General features: G+C 37.8%; 2 protein-coding genes across 3 annotated transcripts; one reads left to right on the forward strand and one right to left on the reverse strand.

The window, feature by feature from the left end:
* Window positions 1-9,980: 9,980 nt before the first annotated feature.
* Window positions 9,981-12,363, reverse strand: LOC110746869 (NDR1/HIN1-like protein 13). Its single transcript, XM_021947097.2, has 2 exons — window positions 12,169-12,363; window positions 9,981-10,946 (listed from the first exon to the last, which is right to left on the reverse strand). The coding sequence occupies exon 2, from the start codon at window positions 10,938-10,940 to the stop codon at window positions 10,140-10,142; it is 801 nt and encodes a 266-aa protein (XP_021802789.2). The 5' UTR covers window positions 10,941-10,946; window positions 12,169-12,363; the 3' UTR covers window positions 9,981-10,139.
* Window positions 12,364-15,767: 3,404 nt separating this feature from the next.
* LOC110746867 (polyphosphatidylinositol phosphatase) lies at window positions 15,768-18,866 on the forward strand. 2 transcript variants are annotated; one of them, XR_002525070.2, is made up of 8 exons: window positions 15,768-15,954; window positions 16,064-16,189; window positions 16,310-16,527; window positions 17,037-17,180; window positions 17,400-17,617; window positions 17,779-18,037; window positions 18,153-18,481; window positions 18,578-18,866. XR_002525070.2 is itself a non-coding variant. In XM_021947095.2 (7 exons), exons 1-7 carry the CDS (start codon window positions 15,879-15,881, stop codon window positions 18,279-18,281), a joined length of 1,170 nt encoding a protein of 389 aa, XP_021802787.2. In that variant the 5' UTR covers window positions 15,768-15,878; the 3' UTR covers window positions 18,282-18,866. The 2 variants fall into 2 exon arrangements, 1 of the variants encoding a protein (XP_021802787.2); XM_021947095.2 differs by having other exon boundaries at window positions 18,153-18,866.
* The last annotated feature ends 487 nt before the right edge of the window (window positions 18,867-19,353 follow it).

The raw sequence follows: 19,353 nt of genomic DNA on the forward strand, positions 1-19,353 counted from the left end.
AAATAAATTAGTTGCCCTTCCATTTCCATCACACTGAATGGCATAAAAAATTGAAGATTCTCAACTTGCTTCTTCCTAAAGTAAGTAAGGACTGATTCTGCATCACCTCCATCCAATTGTCTATATCGAACATTTCTCAAGTGGTTATAACAATCTCTATTGTTAAAACCAATATGCGGGCCACCAAGGATTGAAGGAACTTTTTTAATTGGCAAATTTTCTTCATGAAATGTTTTAGTCAAAATTTTAGCTGTTTTTGGCATAACCTTATTTGACTTCATTTTCATTCTTCTTTCCGGTGTAATTGGCTTGTGATTAGAGTCTTGGAAACTTGAAGCTTTCCATTTGTTTGGCCATCTATCAAGCTTAATTCGCGAATATTAGATTAATTTGGAATCCTCGTGAGAACAATACTTGGACTTGTCAAATGCTATACTACATCATTCTTGTGCACTTACAAGGGGAGACCAAATTTTTGAATAATTGCCAGGGATTCTAAGTTAATTTAAAATTTGGATTCCTAATTTATGTCTAATTGAGTTTGTTTTGTGTTTATTTTTTTTTTAAAATTTAAAATTCTTGTCTTATTTGCTTCTTCTCCTTCTTTTTTTTCCTTTTTAAAAAAAAAAAATATCTCTATTTTTCTCAAATTGTGTTTTGGTTTTAAGAAATACGAAATTCAAAAGAAAAGAAAGAAGACAACTCTCTTGTGGCAAGTTACACGCCACTTTCCAAAAAGAAGAAAGAAAGAGAAAAGCCAAACAAAAGACGTAATAGCAAAGTGAAAAAGGATATACTTGCTTTGATCATAAATAAATAAATAATCGGGGTCGCTCTCTCGCTACGCGAGCAGAGCCGTACGTCAAATATTAAGGTTTAGGTCTTTCACGTTCAGCCATCATCCCCTCCTTGATCTATCAACGATTGTTTTCATCCACATTCATCCGTCGTCGCCCTCCTCGACTTGACAGCGTCGAGTCACTTTTCTTCCTTGTCGAGTCGTTGCCGTTTTTCTTCCACTTGGAGTCGCTACTGTCACTCCTCTCTTCGACTCAATGGTGCTAGCCTTGTTGTTGTCTATCTCAGATATTTGGAATTGGTTTCGTCATTCACTTTCTCCTCAGTGCATCAGCGTTTCTAGTGGTTGTCTTACTATGGTGGTTTCAGCGGGTCTTCTACTGCTATTGTGCCAACAATCTCCAAGTCAACGGCAACTATGGTGCAAGATGCTTAGTTGAGGTAGGCGATCAAGGTAGAGGTGGCTTTCCTCACGCCCCCTCGGTCGTCCGATCTACAATCTTCATGAGAAGACGGTCGTTGTCCAAAGATTTGGCGTGGGTGGCTCTTCACCTACAGTCTATAGCTTCGGTCCTCCTTTTCACGGTGTTGGGCCAGGTTTTTGGCAACTAGGGTTGTTGGGTACCATCCTTTTACCTATCTTTATGGGTTTGGTTGGTTACTTTACGATAAGGACTGCGAATTCAGGTGATGTTGGTGTCCTTCTTGACAAACCTATGGAGACTGGCCGAGTGGATTCTCCTGGGCGCCTTCCTTAATGTGTTCTTGGAGCATTCGTGGGCTTGGCATCTAGTGACTGTTCTTATGCCTAATCCCTGTGTTCAGGTTAAGTGGCTAGGACAATTTTGTTATTATTGCGTGGTGTTTTCTTCATTCTCCCCTTAGATGATCTTGGATTCTCTGCCTGTCTCAAAGACTATGTTTTCTTAGGATGTTTCTTTGTCAGTGTTGAGATGATACAATGTGCTTGGGGGTTTTTTTATTTTATTTTCTTTCCTGGCCTGTTTGCGAGGTTAGTCTCTTCTTTGTGTTGTTCCTTGCAGATCTTTCTTCTTTCATCTCTGATTGCTATTGGAGGTGGCTGGAGATGGTGTGCTTAGTGGATGTTTTCTTTCTTCTTGACATATTATGTTCTCTGTCCGATGCTCTCAATGTCTTGTGGCTGTACAAAGGACTATGATTTCATAACATGACTCTTTTGACAGTTGGATTGTGTTGTAGTGTTCTCATTGGAGGTCTATGCGTTGGAGGTCTATGTGTCAGTTTCCTGTTTTATTTTATTTTGCTCTAGCATTGGTCTTGGTTGACTGCTTCAGATTCTCTTATTAGTCAATGACATGTGTAGCACTCTTTCCTACCCTGGGGTTTGTCCGTCATGAAAAGGCCACTGTTTCGTGTTGTTCTATGTGTGCTACTTTGATTCTATGAATGAATTCCATTTCTATAAAAACAAAAACAAAACAAAACAAAAAATAGCAAAGTGAAAATGGTAACTCACAAAAAGCCAAAGAGGAGAACTCAAGCTACTTCACGCCATCTTTTTACCCAACAATTGGAAACTCTTTCTTCCAATTGGAGAATTCCAAACCCACCAAGCATCAGGACGTTCTTCTTCTTTAATTAGGAATCATCTCCCACTCCAACCCGGACTTTAATTTATATTTTCTTTCCAATTGGATTTTGTTTTGTTATTTCCCTCCCCAATTATTGTCCTCTTATTTAAACAACTCTTTGCCATTGTTGCAAGTGCAAAACCTAATTTCTTAATAATTATATGCAACGGAGGCGTTCTCTCAAATCGGAGCTAATTCACATTGATCAAGAACTTGATTGTACGATACGAAAACATCGAAGGAAGCATTTTTTGCCAAGACCAGCCAGTGATCTAGTCAACAATGGTGGAGATAGCCCACCACCACAACCAAGGTGTCTAAGGGATTACACTGTACCAGCGGAGTACAATGCACTATAGTGCATAGTCTTGACTCCAATTACACAACAATTCGAAATTCGCCCAACAACTATCCAACTTTGACCTAGTTATCATGGGAAGGATGAGGAAAATCTCTACCATCATCATAAGACATTCTTCACCATATGCTCCACATTCAATTATGGCGGTGTTAGTGAAGAGCAAATTCGACTCCAATTGTTCCCATTTTCTCTAAGGGATAAAGCGACAAACTGGTTAGGGCCAGTTTGGCATTGCTGTGCTGTGAAAATAATCGCTGTCAAATTTGCTGTTAGAGAAATCAACTGTGAGATAAAGCAGTTTGGCGTTTGGTAAACTTTTTATTAAAAGTGTTGTTCGTATTGATTCCCGCATAATTAGAAAAAAAAATTGCAGCATAATCATTAAACCCAGCGCTTCTTCGAAACTGATTCCTGCATAATCAGAAAATGAAAGCACCTCATTAGCTGCTTTCCCTTATAGCTTTCTCTCACAGCAATTTTTAACAATAAGTGATTTTCTCATAGTTTACCAAACGGGCTGGGCTTCCCAAATTTTTTTAAAAATCACTTATCACCACAAATAAGCAATGCCAAACGGGCACTTAGACTCTCTTCCATAAGCATCCATAAATTCTTGGACTGATTTATCTAAGAAATTTCTTTCAAAATTTTTCCCTGCTCGTAAAACCATTGCTTTGATAACAAATATTATGAGTTTTCATCAACAAGAGCGTGAACAATTTCATGAATGTTGGGAGTGATATAAGGATTTGTTTCTTCAAAGCCCTCATCATGGTTTCGACATATGGCAAAAAGTTCACTACTTTTATAGAGGGTTGAACCCGCAAAGCAAGAGCATGGTAGATTCAAGAGTTGGTGGAAGCTTAATGGACAAGGCTACAGATGAAGCCATCAGCACATTTGAGACAATTTGTGAGAACTTTGAGCATTGGGACTTTCCTGCAAAATATTCAAGAGTTATGCCTACATCATCGACATAGAAAGGAGGCATCTATGAAGTTAGTGCAAGCACGGGTTTAGAAGCACAAGTTACAGCTCTCACAAAACCTCTCACGCCACTGGTAAAGAAGGTAATTGCACAACCATGTAATTTATATGTTAGCATCTCCCACAACACTGAAAATTGCCCATCGAATCCTACTTTATAAGATGTGCAAGAGGTCAATGTATTCAATGGAAGGCTCTGAAATGATCCTTACTCCAATACGTACAACCCGAGGTGGAGACAACACCCAAACTTCTCTTGGAGCAATTCACAGAATACAATGGGACCCATGTTGTGTAGATACAGCTGCACCAAAATGGATTCAGTTGCATCCTCAACTTGTGATACTCGCAAGTGCACGAGCCGTTGGTAGTTTAGCATATGTAAGTGCGAGGTCGATTCCACAGGGATTGGTGATTGAATGATCCAATTTAGTTTCCCTACACAAAATAGAAACAAAAACAAAGAACATAAAACAAGGAAGAAAGAAATAAGTAACTCAAGCAAATAAGTTCCCAAGTTCAATTTAGATTAATGGATTGATTCTAGCTAAAGTATGATTAAGCCATGGTGTGTGGTCATAACCTTGTGTTCCTAATTCCCTAATTTGATCATTTGTTGTCTAACCTAAAATTAAGCATTAGGAACCCATTAAGCATAGAAGAACATTTTAAACAACCAAGCATGTATCTAATCCCTGTTGTCGAATGTCCATACATACTCTTCCTATTCATAGTTCAATTCGAATTAAAGCATGGTGTATACTCTTAATTCAAACCAAGATAGCTAACACGCAAGCCTAAATGGTGATCAATCATTCAAACTAGCATATTAACTTATAAGCATAATGAATAAGAACAAAAACCATAATTGAAACTTGGAAACTAATTAAACTTGAATACTTAAGAAAGAATTTACATAATGAAAAGTAAAGTGGAACTAAGAAAAACTTAAGGAAAATTTCAACACAAAAGATTTCATTACAACAATTGAAAACTAGAAAGAGAAACTAAGAGAATTTGAGGGAGAGAAGGGAAGGGAGCTCTAGAGAAGTGTTTGAGAGCTCCCCCCCTTGGGGTGTGTTTACAAGCTTAGAGAACTTCCCTATTTATAGGCCTAGGGGAAGTGAAAATCTGAATTCAATATGGCTAATGCATACAACACTTGTTTTATAAAATCTGAAATGGTTGATGCACTTGTATTAGAAAATCTAAATTGGGTGATGCACTTGTATTAGAAAATCTTGAATTGGTTGATGCACTTCACCAATAGATCCCACCAGCAGCCCTAGCTCATCTTCATGTCACCATGACCAAGCTTCCAACCAGAAATGATAGCTCATACCTAGCTCACCATGACCAAGCATCCAACCAGCACATGCTGAGGTCAGCATGACCAGAAACTTCAAGGGCTTACAACTTGGGCTTCTCTTAATCAAATTAGGACTTTAATCACTCGAAATTGAAGTTCAGAATGTCTTCTTTCCAGCCATACAAGTATTGGCCCAATCCAAGCTCGGAGGAGGAAGTTAAGGCCAAAACAAATTGCTAACTCGTTTTGCTCGCTGACAAAAATCCATCCTGAGCATGGTTCTGTGTTTGCTAGGTAACGGACTCCAGATTTATCCAATGGGGCTGAATGTTGGATATGTTATAGTACACACCAATTGGAACAACTTTCATGAAGAATGTGGCCTCATTAGAGCTATGTAGGTTGTTGAAACAAAGCTTGCAATATGACCTACGGAACTGGACTGGCAGGGGGCTGTAGCCAAAATGAGTTTGTCTTTAAGCTCTTCATCCATTCATCCAAATTAGGCCTTAACATGCTTGAATTGCATGAATTATGCTCTCTAAAGCCATCATTATTACCTAAAGCTCAATGAACTGAAAGATAAACACAAAAAGGATTAAAAGCACAAGTTTAACTCAAAAACATAACCAAATCATAAGCTAGAAGGGTACAAAATGATATGTAAATATGCACCGATCAACCCACAAATTCATCAGGGTCATACCAACAACCCTATCAAGCTCCTCCACCACAACAAAAAGATCCTTCTATCAAGGAAATGCTATCTCAACTCTTGAAGAAATCATAAAGATATGAACAAGAGGTTGCATCACTTAAGCAAAGTCAATGAGTGTTGGAAAAGAGTCAATCCAAATTTGATGTTCAATTGGGACAAATAGCTACTACTCTGAACAGATTAGAGGGAGAACAAAGTTAATTTCCAAGCCAAACAAAAGCTAATCCTAGGAATCATTAGCAGGTTCAAGCTATTACCACTTTGAGAAGTGGAAAAGTGATTGATAATAAGATTGGAAATCTAGAGCTCGATGATGAAGAGAAAGATGAAGGCATGACAGAAACAGGGCAGCAGCTTGACAAGAAATTTGGGGGCTTTTTGAAATCTGAAAGTGACGCCACTCATGTTGACAAAGTGACCGAATCTTTGTAGCATGTCCCTCATACTCCAAACATAGCAACTCACGGTCCTCTTCCTTTCCCTCAATGTGACAAACATGCTAGAAAACAGAAAAGTAAGGGAGACATTATGGAGCAGTTTAAGAAGGTGCAAATTAATATTCCTTTGCTAAACGCAATCAAACAAATCCCTTCATATGCAAAGTTTTTAAAGAATATTTGCACCAACAAAAGGAGGTTTGAAGAGCATGAATAAGTTATGTTATCAGAAAATGTGAGTGCTGTGCTTTAACGAAAGTTGCCACCCAAGCTTCAGGATCTCGGAAGCTTTACAATCACGTGCACCATTGGAAAAAGAATATTTGACAAAGTTTTGCTTGATTTGGGAGCAATTGTAAACTTAATGCCCTATTTTATATATGAACAACTTGGGTTGGGGGAACTAAAGTATGTCTCGATCTCTTTGCAATTGGCGAATCGTTCTGTGAAGTACCCAAGAGGCATTGTTGAAGATGTACTTATCCATGTTGTTCAACTTATCCTCCCTATTGACTTCTTCATCTTGGATATGGAGGAAGCTGAAATTTTGGGTCGTGAACTCCCTCTCATCCTTGGTAGACCCTTCATGGCTATTGCAGGTACGAAAATTGATGTTAAATATGGTTTACTGACCATGAATGTGCAAGATACTACTATAAATTTTCAGGTCTTTGAAGGTTTGAAAAGACCCTTGGAACCTTACGATTGTTTTCACGTCGAAGTTGTGGATCAAATTATAGAGAATATCAATACTTTGACGGCACAAACCAAGACTATTGAGGTGATGTACCTCGATGATCCCCCATATATGTGAAGATCGCTGAGTCTAGCTGAAGACTTTAAATTTAGTACTTCTTGGGAGGCAACCCATGTTTTGGATGCATGATGATGATGAGAGGATCTTGGCGTTTGTAGCATTTCCTACTTGAGATTATTTGCCCAAGGAACTCAAACCTTACTCTTCACTCTTCATTTTCTAGTTTTAATTCTTTGTTTTTCCTTTACTGGATTCATTGCATGCATTTTGATTTTTTTTACATTGAGGACAAAGTTTGGGGGGGGGGGGGAATGATTTAGCTTTATTGCTTGTTTTTTGTGTTTTGTAATGTAGGGTTTCTTTTTGCCATTATGTCAAATACCATCCCTACATATGGTGCTTTTAATCGTATCACTTTCTTTTTTGGAGTACTTGTTTCATCATTGTCCACTTGAATTATCTCCTCTACCTATTGAACATATTAATCATTCTTAACGATGCAACTTAGAAAAACATTATACATATGTTAATAAGATGGGTATACTAGTGATTTGCCCCGTGAACTTGTACCTAATTTTTCATTCACCCCCTATCCTTGTTTTTTTATAAGAAAATTAAGGATATAAACTTTTTTTTCGCCAATTTCCTCCTTACCGTCTAAATCATCAACATTCCATCCAATTTTATGTTAAATCATTAAAAATAAATTTATTTTTTTAGAAAAAATTAAAGAGAAAGATAACCCAAAAAAAAAAAAAAAAAAACAACCTATCCCCACCCACAGACCCCCTCTGTCTTCCCCGCTACCCAGCCACCATTCCTTCTCTCTTCCTCCTTCTTCGACAACAACCAAACCTACCCTTCCTCCTCCTCCTCTCTCTCTCTCTCTCTCTCTCTCTCTCTCTTCGACAAATAAATCTTTATCTCCACCCTATTTCTCTTCTACCTCAATATTTTTGAATTGTGGAAGTTGAAACCCTCATTGCTTACAGCAAAAAAAAAAAAAAAACTGGGATTTGTGTATCAGATATCAAATATCTGTTGTGTTTTTTGTTCCTTGAGCTTAGTTGAGAGAGAAGACGGAGGGGAAGGTTGAAATATTGGAGGTGGGACATAGATCTGGGTTTTTTAGGAGTTTTATGGCAGTGGTTGAAATTTGGGAGTTGACGACAACCCCTAGTTGAATTCCTCCTTAAGCTTTTCTCAGTTTTTCTATCGTCTCAATCAGAGGCAACGATGGAGGTTCATTAGAGGATTTGTGGGAGAGTGAGAGAGGAAGAGAATGAGAGAGTGGGCTGGAGAGGGGTGGATCTGTGGGGGTTAAGTCGAGAGAGAGAGAGAGAGAGAGAGAGAGAGAGGTGGCAGGTGGCCTTTAAAAAAAAATTACTTCTATGATTATTATTTCAAATTTTAAATTGTTTTATTTTATTTTAATATAAAAATGACCAATTTTCGCTCATATTTAACAGCAAATTGGATGAAATATTGAGGATTTAGACGGCAGGGGGAAAATTGGCAGGAAAATAAAATTCATATCCTTAATTTTCTATAATAAAAAAAAAAGGATATGGGGCTAATTGAAAGCGAGGTACAAGTTCAATGGGTAAATCACCGGTATACCCTAATAAGATTTATATGAAAATGAAGAATATGATTCTCACTCTATATGAAGAATAAGATTTATATCAAAAATATATATATGTTCTGTTGTTCTTCTATTTCCAATGTTTCTCTCCCTCCGGTCACTCCTTCATCACCCACATACACCATATGTTGACTTCTCTCTTTTGTTTCCTTAATGTATTCCAATTTTGAACTGAAGATGAAAAAACGCGGAAAATTTTTCTACCCTAAATCGCAACTTCACTGAACTTGGAAAATCGATGCCAACCCAATCTCTCTCAGCTACACCAATTTCAAAATTTTCAAAATTCCCCAACAAAGAACCCAATAAAATTTGAAAACAAAAACAGAGGAAAGAGATTCCTCCTTATATCTGGAAGGGAGAGAGTGACGCAGGAGAAAGTTTCCTTCCCCCGAACAGTACCCTCACTGTTCTTCGAGAGAACTGAAGCCAGCCCAGTCTTTCTCAACTCCACAATTTTCAAAATTTTCTAGAATCCCCAATAAATATAACTCAATCAGTATTATTATTATTATTATTATTATTTCAAAAGAGGAGTGAGATTATGTGGGTGATGAAGGAAGTGGTTGAAGAGAGAGAGAGAGGCATGTGGGTGGATGATGCTGAAGGATGAGTGATTGAAGAGAGAGAGTTGGATGCGTGAGAGAGGAGAAGAAAAGCAGTGCATGTGACAGGGAAGTTTTTCTCGTGAAGAAGGCTAAAATGAAAAGACTCCTTATGTTTAGGGCATTTAGTTTTTGTTGAGATTCTTTATTTATTACACCTTAATAAATATTTAATATTCAAGAGGCAAGAGAGATTACATCTCCAAGAAAAAAGGTTGGAGAGAGAATAAAATTAATGATTGTTTATTTAAAAAATTAAAACTACTTGCCATATCATGTTTAATCTCAACCACTGAAAGTGGAGTAATTTAATTACCAAAAATTATGTCAAAAACTTAGTGTCATGATCTGTGCAAGCAAGAAACAGGGGAAATCAGACCAAGTTAAAAACAAATCCAAAATGAAATAAGAAGACCAAACTAATTATAAGCATACAATTGAGTCCGAATCACTTTTACAAAGATAATTGCTATAGAAAAACAAAATAAGATGAAAAATATAGTAAATTGAAAGACAAAACTAGGATTCTTTTTGGGGTTTTATCCCCCTATCTCATAAATAAATATAATAAAAACTAGGACCAGACCGAAGAGTTGTCAATTTGAACTGCCTTGAATCACCAAAATGATCAAGAATATTGATATTCAACTGAAAATCGTACCAAACGCTTTTTCTCAAATTTGGACTTACAAACTTATTTTCTCATGAGAGAGTTTTCTAATCATTATCTCACAAAATAAAATCTTATCGTGTGTAAATAATTTTAATTATCTCCAATAAATAATTGTATGAATCAAATCGTATCATCTAAATTCATACCCAAAAAAAAAAAAAAATTTGTCTAATTCTTAAACAAAATCTAATTAACGAATTAAAGCGCATAACAAAACTAAGCATATTTCCATTATTCTACCAAAGGTCCACGCCGTAATCACAGTCCCTAGACACAATGTTGGCGTCTGCCGTCAGTTTATCGACCGTTAACTGACAGGCAACCTTGACGGTAATCGTCCACGTCTTAATGGACCCCACTTTAATTCTAACGGGCGCTCTCAGGTCCAACTCTAACGGCACCTTCCCTTGCTTCTGCGCATCCACTAAGCCCTTCTGCACTGCGCTCGTCAACTTGATCCCGGACCCCGTTAACGCGGTTCGAAACTCCGTTACGTTCTTTGACGGCTGGTAAAACGCCGGCAGAACGCCGTCACACAGTTTGATGTCGGAGTAAAAGAGCTTGACGGAGCTCTCTCTCTCGTAGTAGATCCCGATCTTCTTGTTGGGGTTCTGGGCCCGGACGGTGACGTGGATCTCCGGCGAGATGGCTGACGGCGGGGACGACGTCGTTGTGAGGTTGAAGCCTTTGAACGCGATGCTCTCAACGGAGTAGTTGGGGGACTCGGGGCGGACGACGAGGTAGAAGACACCGGCGGCGACCGCGGAGAGGAAGACGATGGCGGCGAGGAGGCCGAGGAACCAGCAGCAGCAGCAGTGGCAGGAGCTCCGGCGAGACTTCCGGCGAGTGTAGCTCTGGTAGCGGCTGGCATTCTCCGGCGGCGGGACCCGGTAGACCTGATCTTTGGGGATCTGGATGACGTAGGTGCCCGGCGGAGGGACGGGCTTCTCGGACTCTGGCGGGGAGGGCCTTGATAAGGACAACGGCGTCGTTTCGGTGTGAAAAGGAGAGTCACGCGGGTGGACTCGGTCGGCCATTTGGGGCTGCAGTGAAATTGAAACGAACTACAGAGAGTGAGAGGTAGGCGGAAATTTCTGTCTGACAAATGAAAAAAGCAGGCCAGAGAGAGCGAGGAGAGAGAGAGTCAGATGAGCTTTGATGTTTTTTAAGTTTTTATTTATACATACTGAAACCGCGTTCGAAAAGGGTATATTTGGAATTTTAGAAAAATAATTCACTGATTCAAAAAATTTCGCACACGGAGAATATACAATCGGTTGGTAATTATGATTTTTTATTTTTTATTTATAAACAAGGATAATTAAAAATCTTTACCATAAATGCATTTCTAATTCCAAAACGAAGGGAATTAAATTGATTGAGGGACCAAACCAACAAATTGCATGATCTGAAAATGGAATTTAAAAACAAAAAGGAATAAAAAATTGGGGAGGACATTCTTTTGAAATACTTATTTATTTATTTATTATTTAAAAAATACATAGGTTGTGACAGGAAGGCACTAGTGTCGTCTACATGTACAATTGAAAAGTGTTTTAAGATTTATAGTTGGGCGCACGTTATAGACAAAACAATTCAATAATTTCCAGATTTTTCGGTAATTTCTCTTTTCCCAAGTTTAATTGATGACATCCATTGACAAACATCGGAGACAGCCAAAAATTAATTGACAAATGAGGTATGCTAAAGATTAGAAAGTTGGCTTAAAGGTGGATGTACTCTTCATTCTACACCCGAGTTTGAATCTTCTTCCCCGTTAGGAATGGTAAAGAGCCAGATAGCGGCCGGATATGGCAATACCATCCCCGGCCCCATCCCCATCCCCATTTAAGTGGTTTCGGTTCGGGGAATCCTCGTCCTCGTACCAGTCGGGGGCTATCCCCCATCCCTGGTTCGAATCCCCTATTTTTTTAAATGATCTTTATGTTTCCAAGACAATCCCCCTTCCCGTAGTTTAATTTAGTTTAAAGTAGAATATCATTTGTATAAAAAATAAAATAAAAAAGATCAGAAAGTGAAAATCATAACATAGCCTGAGCTTATTTGTGGTTTGCTATTTCCTTCTTAAAGTAAACGTATGATTGCATAAGTTTGTTTAAAGTGTTAACGAAGAACAAAGAAAAAGAAATTGAGGAGGAAAAAGAAGTTAAGATGAATGGATGACAAAGGAAATTAGATGAAGAACAAAATGGGCAAGAAATATAAACATACTAGTACAAGTATAAAGGAATTAAGGAGATTTACCTGATGAAGAAAGTTGAAAGCCGATAATAATAGGAGGAGAGCTGTAGCTGAATGAGAGAGAAGAGGCAGAGCAAACCAAACTCTATAAGCTATTAGCTATATATAAGTCTTAGATTAGGTAGCTGCTGCAATGGCTAATGATGATGCCGCAGTCTTGACGGAGTATGCCAACTGAACGAGTCTCTGCTTTCTATGTATATATATATAGAATTTTGAGTCTCTATTTAGCATCGGTGTATTTAAACGCATTAAAAACAAATTAAAGAAAATTTAATAGAGTCTGACTGAGTAAGAAGGGTTTGGTTGAGTTGGGTACAGTTCATTCCTTCTTCTTCATGTCAATTAATTTTAATTAATTATTGTTTAAGAAAACAAAATCCCATCTTAATAATTAGCTTTATCTATGCAAGAAACTGGAGAGAGAGAGAGAGAGAGAGAGAGAGAGAGAGAGAGAATGCGTCAACTTTCAAGGAAGTGTTCAAATAAATGTCTTTATCTGCCTCGTCCTCAACTAATTTAGAGTGCGTGTGCAGGCAGGGTACGCAGGCGGGCACGCAGGCAGGCAGGCTTGCATTGCAGCTGTGAAAGATATTATGGTATCAAAACATTCGGCTAAATGGCAGTTGGCACACGCTTCCTTACCAACACACTCAATCAACTCCACACGCTCTTTCTTTCTTTCTGCTTTTAACCAGTACAAAACACGCTTTTCTTCTAAGATTGCTCGCTTTCCTACTAGGGTATACTAGTGATTTGCCCCCTAAACTTGTACCTTGGTTTCAATTGACTCTCTATATTTTTTTTTTAAAAAAAATAAGGATATTAACTTCTTTTTTTCGCCAATTTCCCCCCTACTGTCTAAATCATCAACATTTCATCCAATCTTCAGTTAAATCATTAAAAATAAATTTATTTTTTTAGAAAAAAATTAAAGAAAAAGGAACAAAACAAAAACCTATCCTACCCACAGAACCCCCATTTCCCACCTGCAACTCACCCTCTTCCCCACTTGCAACTTACCCCAAGACAAATTCGCACCCCATCCCCTCTCCAGGGACGGACCGTTCCTTTGTCTAACCTGGGCTATAGCCCAGGCAAAATATTTTTTTTTTCTAGTGTAAATTAGCAAACCTAGCACACCTCCCCAAGTTCCAATCAACCCATGTAAATGGACCCCAACTGACAGATTTAGTGCATTGACTAGGTGGAGTTGCGTGTGAGGGCACCTCCCCTTTTTAATCCACCCCATATTACCCCACACTTTCCCAATTTTATTAACATTTAACACTTCACATAAATAAAAACAAACCAAAAATCTTCACATACAGAAACAATTAACATTAAAAACCACACTTCCCCGTTAAATTTATGTTTAAATTAAAACCACACCCCATTCCTCAACTTTAAAATTGTAATAATTTTTTGTTTAATATTGTAAAATTAACATAAAAAAGAATTTTGAAAAATTATTTGAGTATGAGATATACATGAATTGTTCTATTTTAGAGGGGAAAATTTCGGGTTTGAGTTATCTAGCATTAGAGATGGACTTAATAGGTTTGTATGCAAGGTAAATTTAGCCCACCCTATTTTGAAATCCTGGGTCCGTCCCTACCCCTCTCCCCACCGTCACTGCCTCCCCTTTCGCAACACACCCCCAAACCCACGACCACCCATTTACCCATCGCAGCCTCCCTCTCTCTCTCAACAACTCACCCTCCCACAGCCACCACCCCACAACCATCACACACACTCTCTCTCTCTCTCTCTCTCTTCCTCCAAACCCCAAGTCCATCCTCGACACCCACAAAATCACCCACCTCGCCACAACCCTTCTGCCCCTTGTGCGATTTTTGATCAAATGGATCTGGGTTTTTTTAATGCGTTCAAATAAGTGCATATGGGTTTTTTTGTTCAAATATATGGTGGAGGTTTTGGTGTTGTTGTATGGGATGTGTTTGATTTTGAGGAGGAAGGGGGTTGGTATGAGGCTTATAGGAAATGGGGTTGGTAAGCAGAAATTCAGAGGATGCCATTTTCTCTACTTTTTTTTTTTTTAATAAAAACTTTATTTCTATCATTATTGATTATTATTTCAAATTTCAAATTATTTTATTTTATTTATATTTATTTTAACGTATAAAATGACCACTTTGCCCTCATATTTAACGGCAACTTGGATGAAATGTTGCGGATTTAGACGGTAAGGGGGTAATTGGCCAAAAAAAAAAAGTTTATATCCTTAATTTTCTAAAAAAAGGAATAAGGGGCAAATCGAAAATTAAGTACAAGTTCAAGGGGTAAATCACTAGTATAACCTTCCTACTATATATCCTACTATTCATATCAACAATAAAAAATTAATTTCAGTGCAAAGGCATTTACATTCCATTTATATTTTTGGATGTAAAATTTATAATAAAAGCAATAGTCTAAATTATTTTAAATTACTTTAATGTACATGTAGAGGATTCTAACTTTGATAGAAGGGGGCGGGCGTACTACCCTTGTTGCCAATTGGTCTAGCCACATATACAATAATGTGGTTTTTGCTACAATGGGAAGATGTAAATTTAGATTTTCATGTATTAATTTGTTTTTTTGTTAGCATTGATTTTACTTTTTCCCAATAAATAGACTAAAAATGTTAAAATTCCAATAAGATAGGATTTCGTCCAACACAAAACATTGGATCGTGAAGTACAAACAATTAATATGAAACACTGGTTTCTTATCATGTGTTTGCACAAAATGCGAGATTTCGGTAAGATAAGATTTCATCTCACACCAACCGTTGGATCAAATAAAGTAGATTCAATATCATCTCTAAATTGCACAAAATTCAAGATCTAATATGATAATATTTCATCTCATCTTAAATTGTTGGATGAGATTCTATATCTCCGGCTCAACCCTCTAATTCTTATATATGATATCATCCAAATTATCTATAAACGTCAAAGTTTTCTTAGTCTCTTTACAATTATTCCATCAAAATCATCCATCTATTAACTAATATAATTCTATTCCACTATACTATAATGAGCCAACAAAACTTATTTGACTCCGATTTCGAAGATGAAATGATGGCGGACATGAACGCAACGTGAGAGATAGCCAAGAAAAAGAATCTAGACAAGGCTAAACATGGTGGTTTGTGGTCAAGAAGGAGGTATGTACCAAGAGGATTATATGCTGTACAATTGTGCCTTATGAAATATTGTTTTGGTGTCACTCCTACGTTGTTGTCAAAATAAAAGTATAAGTTAATTCCAAAAAATAATATAAGATATCCAATAAATTAGTAAAATCATCGGATCCACTCTTGTATGGGAAAATTCCTAAACTTCTGTTCTTTGGGTGGCAAATGCAGCAGCCCCTAATAATCGAGGTGGTGTTTATGTAAAATTCCCTTTAAAAATTTGTAATAAGAAAAGTTATCGGAGGCTCTAAGGGACACAGTTTGATATTTCTGTGCTGTGAAAATAAATCCATGACGTCTCGTTTACTCTTACCCGGCTGGGCAAGTCGGACCCAATTGAATTGAGGCCCATAAACAAAGCCCAGAAGAAAAAGAAACAACAAAAGAAAAACAAACAGCCACTGAAATTAGAGACAGATACGATTAGAAACAGTGCAGTTTTCTCTCTCTAACAATAGTTGATCTGATGCAGTATGCAGCAGAGTCAGAGTGAGCAATTGGTAAGGCGATGAGAGTGTGCAGCGGATGGCGTCGTTTCCTCATCTTTCTCCCTCTTATTTTCATTCTTCCTCTCTTCTTCTCCGGTGAGCCTTCTGTTCTCTTTCTACTTTCTTTCATTTATTTCTTTTAATTTTTAATAAATACACTCTGAAGAAACAACATTCAAATTCACAATTGAAGTTTAAATTTCAGTCAAGCAATTGCATCATAACTCTAATGTGGAAGATTTGCCCAAGAAGAAACAAGGCAACAAATCCAATCACTTGGTTCTTGGACCTGCTGCTGGGCAAGGCTTGAGAAATCGTCTCCAATGCCAAGGTTATTCAATTTCTTTATCAAAATAAATCAAATCAGATTCTTTTGTTCATATAATTTGATTAAATCGGATTTGGGTTTGTGTGGTTGTGTTGTTTACCAATGGTTTTTTCATCTGGGCAGGCACCAAAGCTCTCAACCAAACCCATTCGTCAGCCTCTTCCCATGTGTCCAGTGGGGTGGATGACATTGCCTTTGTCACTGTCTTCACCATATACAACTCCACCATTAATGGGCGCGCCGACGATCAACTGTCACAATTGGTAACCGTTGGGAATGCTTCTTATACTAAAGTGGAGAGGTCAATGGCCATCTTGAATGTCTTCATTAACTTCATTCAGGTAATCGTTATATAGAACATAATGGATTAGTTGCTTAATGTCTATTGTTTTTCTAACACTAAACAATTACCATTGTGATTTATCATGTCTTTGCTAATTTCTAACAGATCTTGGGGTACATGTTTGAGGTTTTGTGAGCTCAATATTGATATAGTGAAATTGCAACTGATGGAACGCAGATTTTCTGACGTGGTTTAAACAGAATGTGTAGAAAATCGTATTAATCTCCCATGGCAATTCCACAATAAGGAGTGTGTTCTGTTACCTATTTAAACCAAGGAATGACTGTAATTGAATGGTTCTATATTAGGATCTGCAGACTTTTTAGAATGGTAGGAAAAATTAAGGGTTTTTATTATCAGCAGACTTTGTTGTTTGGATTTTGTATGATACAGATACTTGGTTAGAAGGAAGTCAATATGCTAATTTGTAAACATATTAGCGTATGCTGTTGAATTTTATTTATCATTATGAATTCCCAAATTCATGTCTGTACTTCATACTTGCAGGTATCAATGCCCCGGAGCAATGTAGTCATTCTAACTGACCCAGAATCGGATCTTTCAATGCACAGAAATGGGGTCACTGTACATCCAATTCAAGGTGAATATTCACGTGACCAGTTGATGCTTCAAAGAATCAGGTCTTACATTGTAAGAGCAAGTTATATTATTAACAAGTAGAAAAATCTGTTGTTTATCAGTAGCTATGCTTCTCAGAAATATTACATAGTTTATTTCATTAGTTAAGACCTCTCCTTTTTAAGGTAGGGGGTGCTTTAACAAGAAATTGTTCCCATGTGTAATATTGTATTTATCAGTCATTAGAAAAATGCTTTAATATGATGTTTGTTTCGGATTTCTGTGATTCAGACCTTCCTAGAAACAAAGCTGGAGGAGCTTTCTCAGAAGCGGGGGCATATTCATCATTATATATTCACTGACTCAGATATAGCTGTGGTTGATGATCTAGGATACATTTTTCGTGAGTACCCAAATTTTCATCTGGCACTCACGTTCCGAAACAACAAAGCTCAACCTCTGAATTCAGGATTTATAGCAGTGAGGGGTACTTCCGATGGCATTTTAAGGTGCATTTATCAAATTATCTGGTTTTCTTTTTCATGTTAGCTCGGTTGGTTTGCAACAGGAGATATTTAACTGAAAGTTAATGGTTACTGTTTACCAGAAAACATAAATGCGGTGTTTCTTCTGGACCATTTTCCACATCTCACATACTGTATCGATGCAGGGCGAAGATTTTTCTGCAAGAAGTACTAAAAGTATATGGATCAAGGTACATGAGAGCTTCTAGAATGCTTGGGGATCAGCTAGCTCTTGCCTGGGTGGTGAAGTCACACCCATCTTTTGATGCGAAGAAATTTACCAAAGCCCAAGCTTTCATAGAGGATATTGGCGATGCTTCAGTGTTGTTTTTACCCTGTGCTCTATACAATTGGACACCACCAGAAGGCGCAGGTCAATTTCATGGCATGCCCTTGGATGTTAAGGTATGCGGCAACTGTCCAAAACACACCACCTATTGAATAGAAACAAATATGATACTCAATTGTGGTTATTTGTAAAATTCTTATCAGTCCCTTCTATACTATATCCTGGATATAGGTTGTTCATTTCAAAGGATCAAGGAAACGCCTGATGCTCGAGTCTTGGAACTTCTACAATTCCTATTCTGACATTTCAGATATGTTGTGCCTGATACTAAAGAGTGGGAGAACAAAGTACGATTTCTGACCAACGTGATTTGGTTTAGTGCATATAAGTTACGTACAACAAAGTTGATCTGGACATGCTGATTTCATTTGAGGAGAGAAGGATACTATTTGATGATTTTGAAACTGGAGATGTAGAGTAACTAGTCTTCTAGTCACCTTGGACACTTTAATTACATATTACGGATTTGATTGGGGACCTTCCAATTTCATTCAAAGAAGGTAGGAAACTATTTAAAGATATTGAAAATTGGAAATATACTAGTTTTCTGGTCGCCTTGGGCTCTTTTGGTTGCTCAAATGGTTTTTCTGTTTCAGGGGTACAGCAAAGTTTGTTTTTGTGCTGAGTAAATGAGCTAACTCTTCTAAGGTGTTCTTCCATACCAGACACAGATTTGGTATTGCTGGATGGATTTAGCAGGGAAGAATGACTGACTAGCTTCTATTTGTATCTTGTAAAACTGTTTTCGTTGCACTTTTTTCATTTATGGGGGGTAGGTAAGTTAGTGTTGTATAACTTTTGGGTTTACTGTAACAAGTAATTGTTTAATGCCACCGTAAGGGAATTTGTTGCTCAAGTGGTTAAAAGCATACATTCTCTTATTTTGATTTTGTTGTGAACAAGTGAATTTTATGCCCCACAACATCCCAAAAATAATAATCAAATAGACATGAGCCCAATAATCTAGTGGAGTGTTTTGACGCATGGAGGTGTATGGTAAGGCATTCTCCAATCCATTTGGTCTTAAGCTCAAATTTTCCCCCTTAGAACATTTTCAGCAAGGGGACCTAGGGGAGGGCTGGGGGGCGCAAGCCCAAAATGCTGTTTCCAGCAACAAAAAGTGGCCCGGGCAAGGAGTGGGACCCAGCGAACTGGGCTGGCCCGAGCGCCTGCCCGCGTTTTGGAGATGACGTTAGCCCTGGCGTTAAAATTTTTTTAACGTTGGCGCGTGTGACGCGCCCGCTATAGTTCCCCAACGACTAGCTTCCACGTGGTGCGCACTGGGCTCTCCAATCTAATGTTTTCTAGCAATCCAACGACACCCAATTTTTGTGCAATAAAAAATTGAAAAAAAATCAGAACTTTTTTAAAA

This window comes from Prunus avium, chromosome 6, assembly GCF_965620075.1.
Source record: "Prunus avium chromosome 6, drPruAviu1.hap1.1, whole genome shotgun sequence".
Classification (NCBI taxonomy): Eukaryota; Viridiplantae; Streptophyta; class Magnoliopsida; order Rosales; family Rosaceae; genus Prunus; species Prunus avium.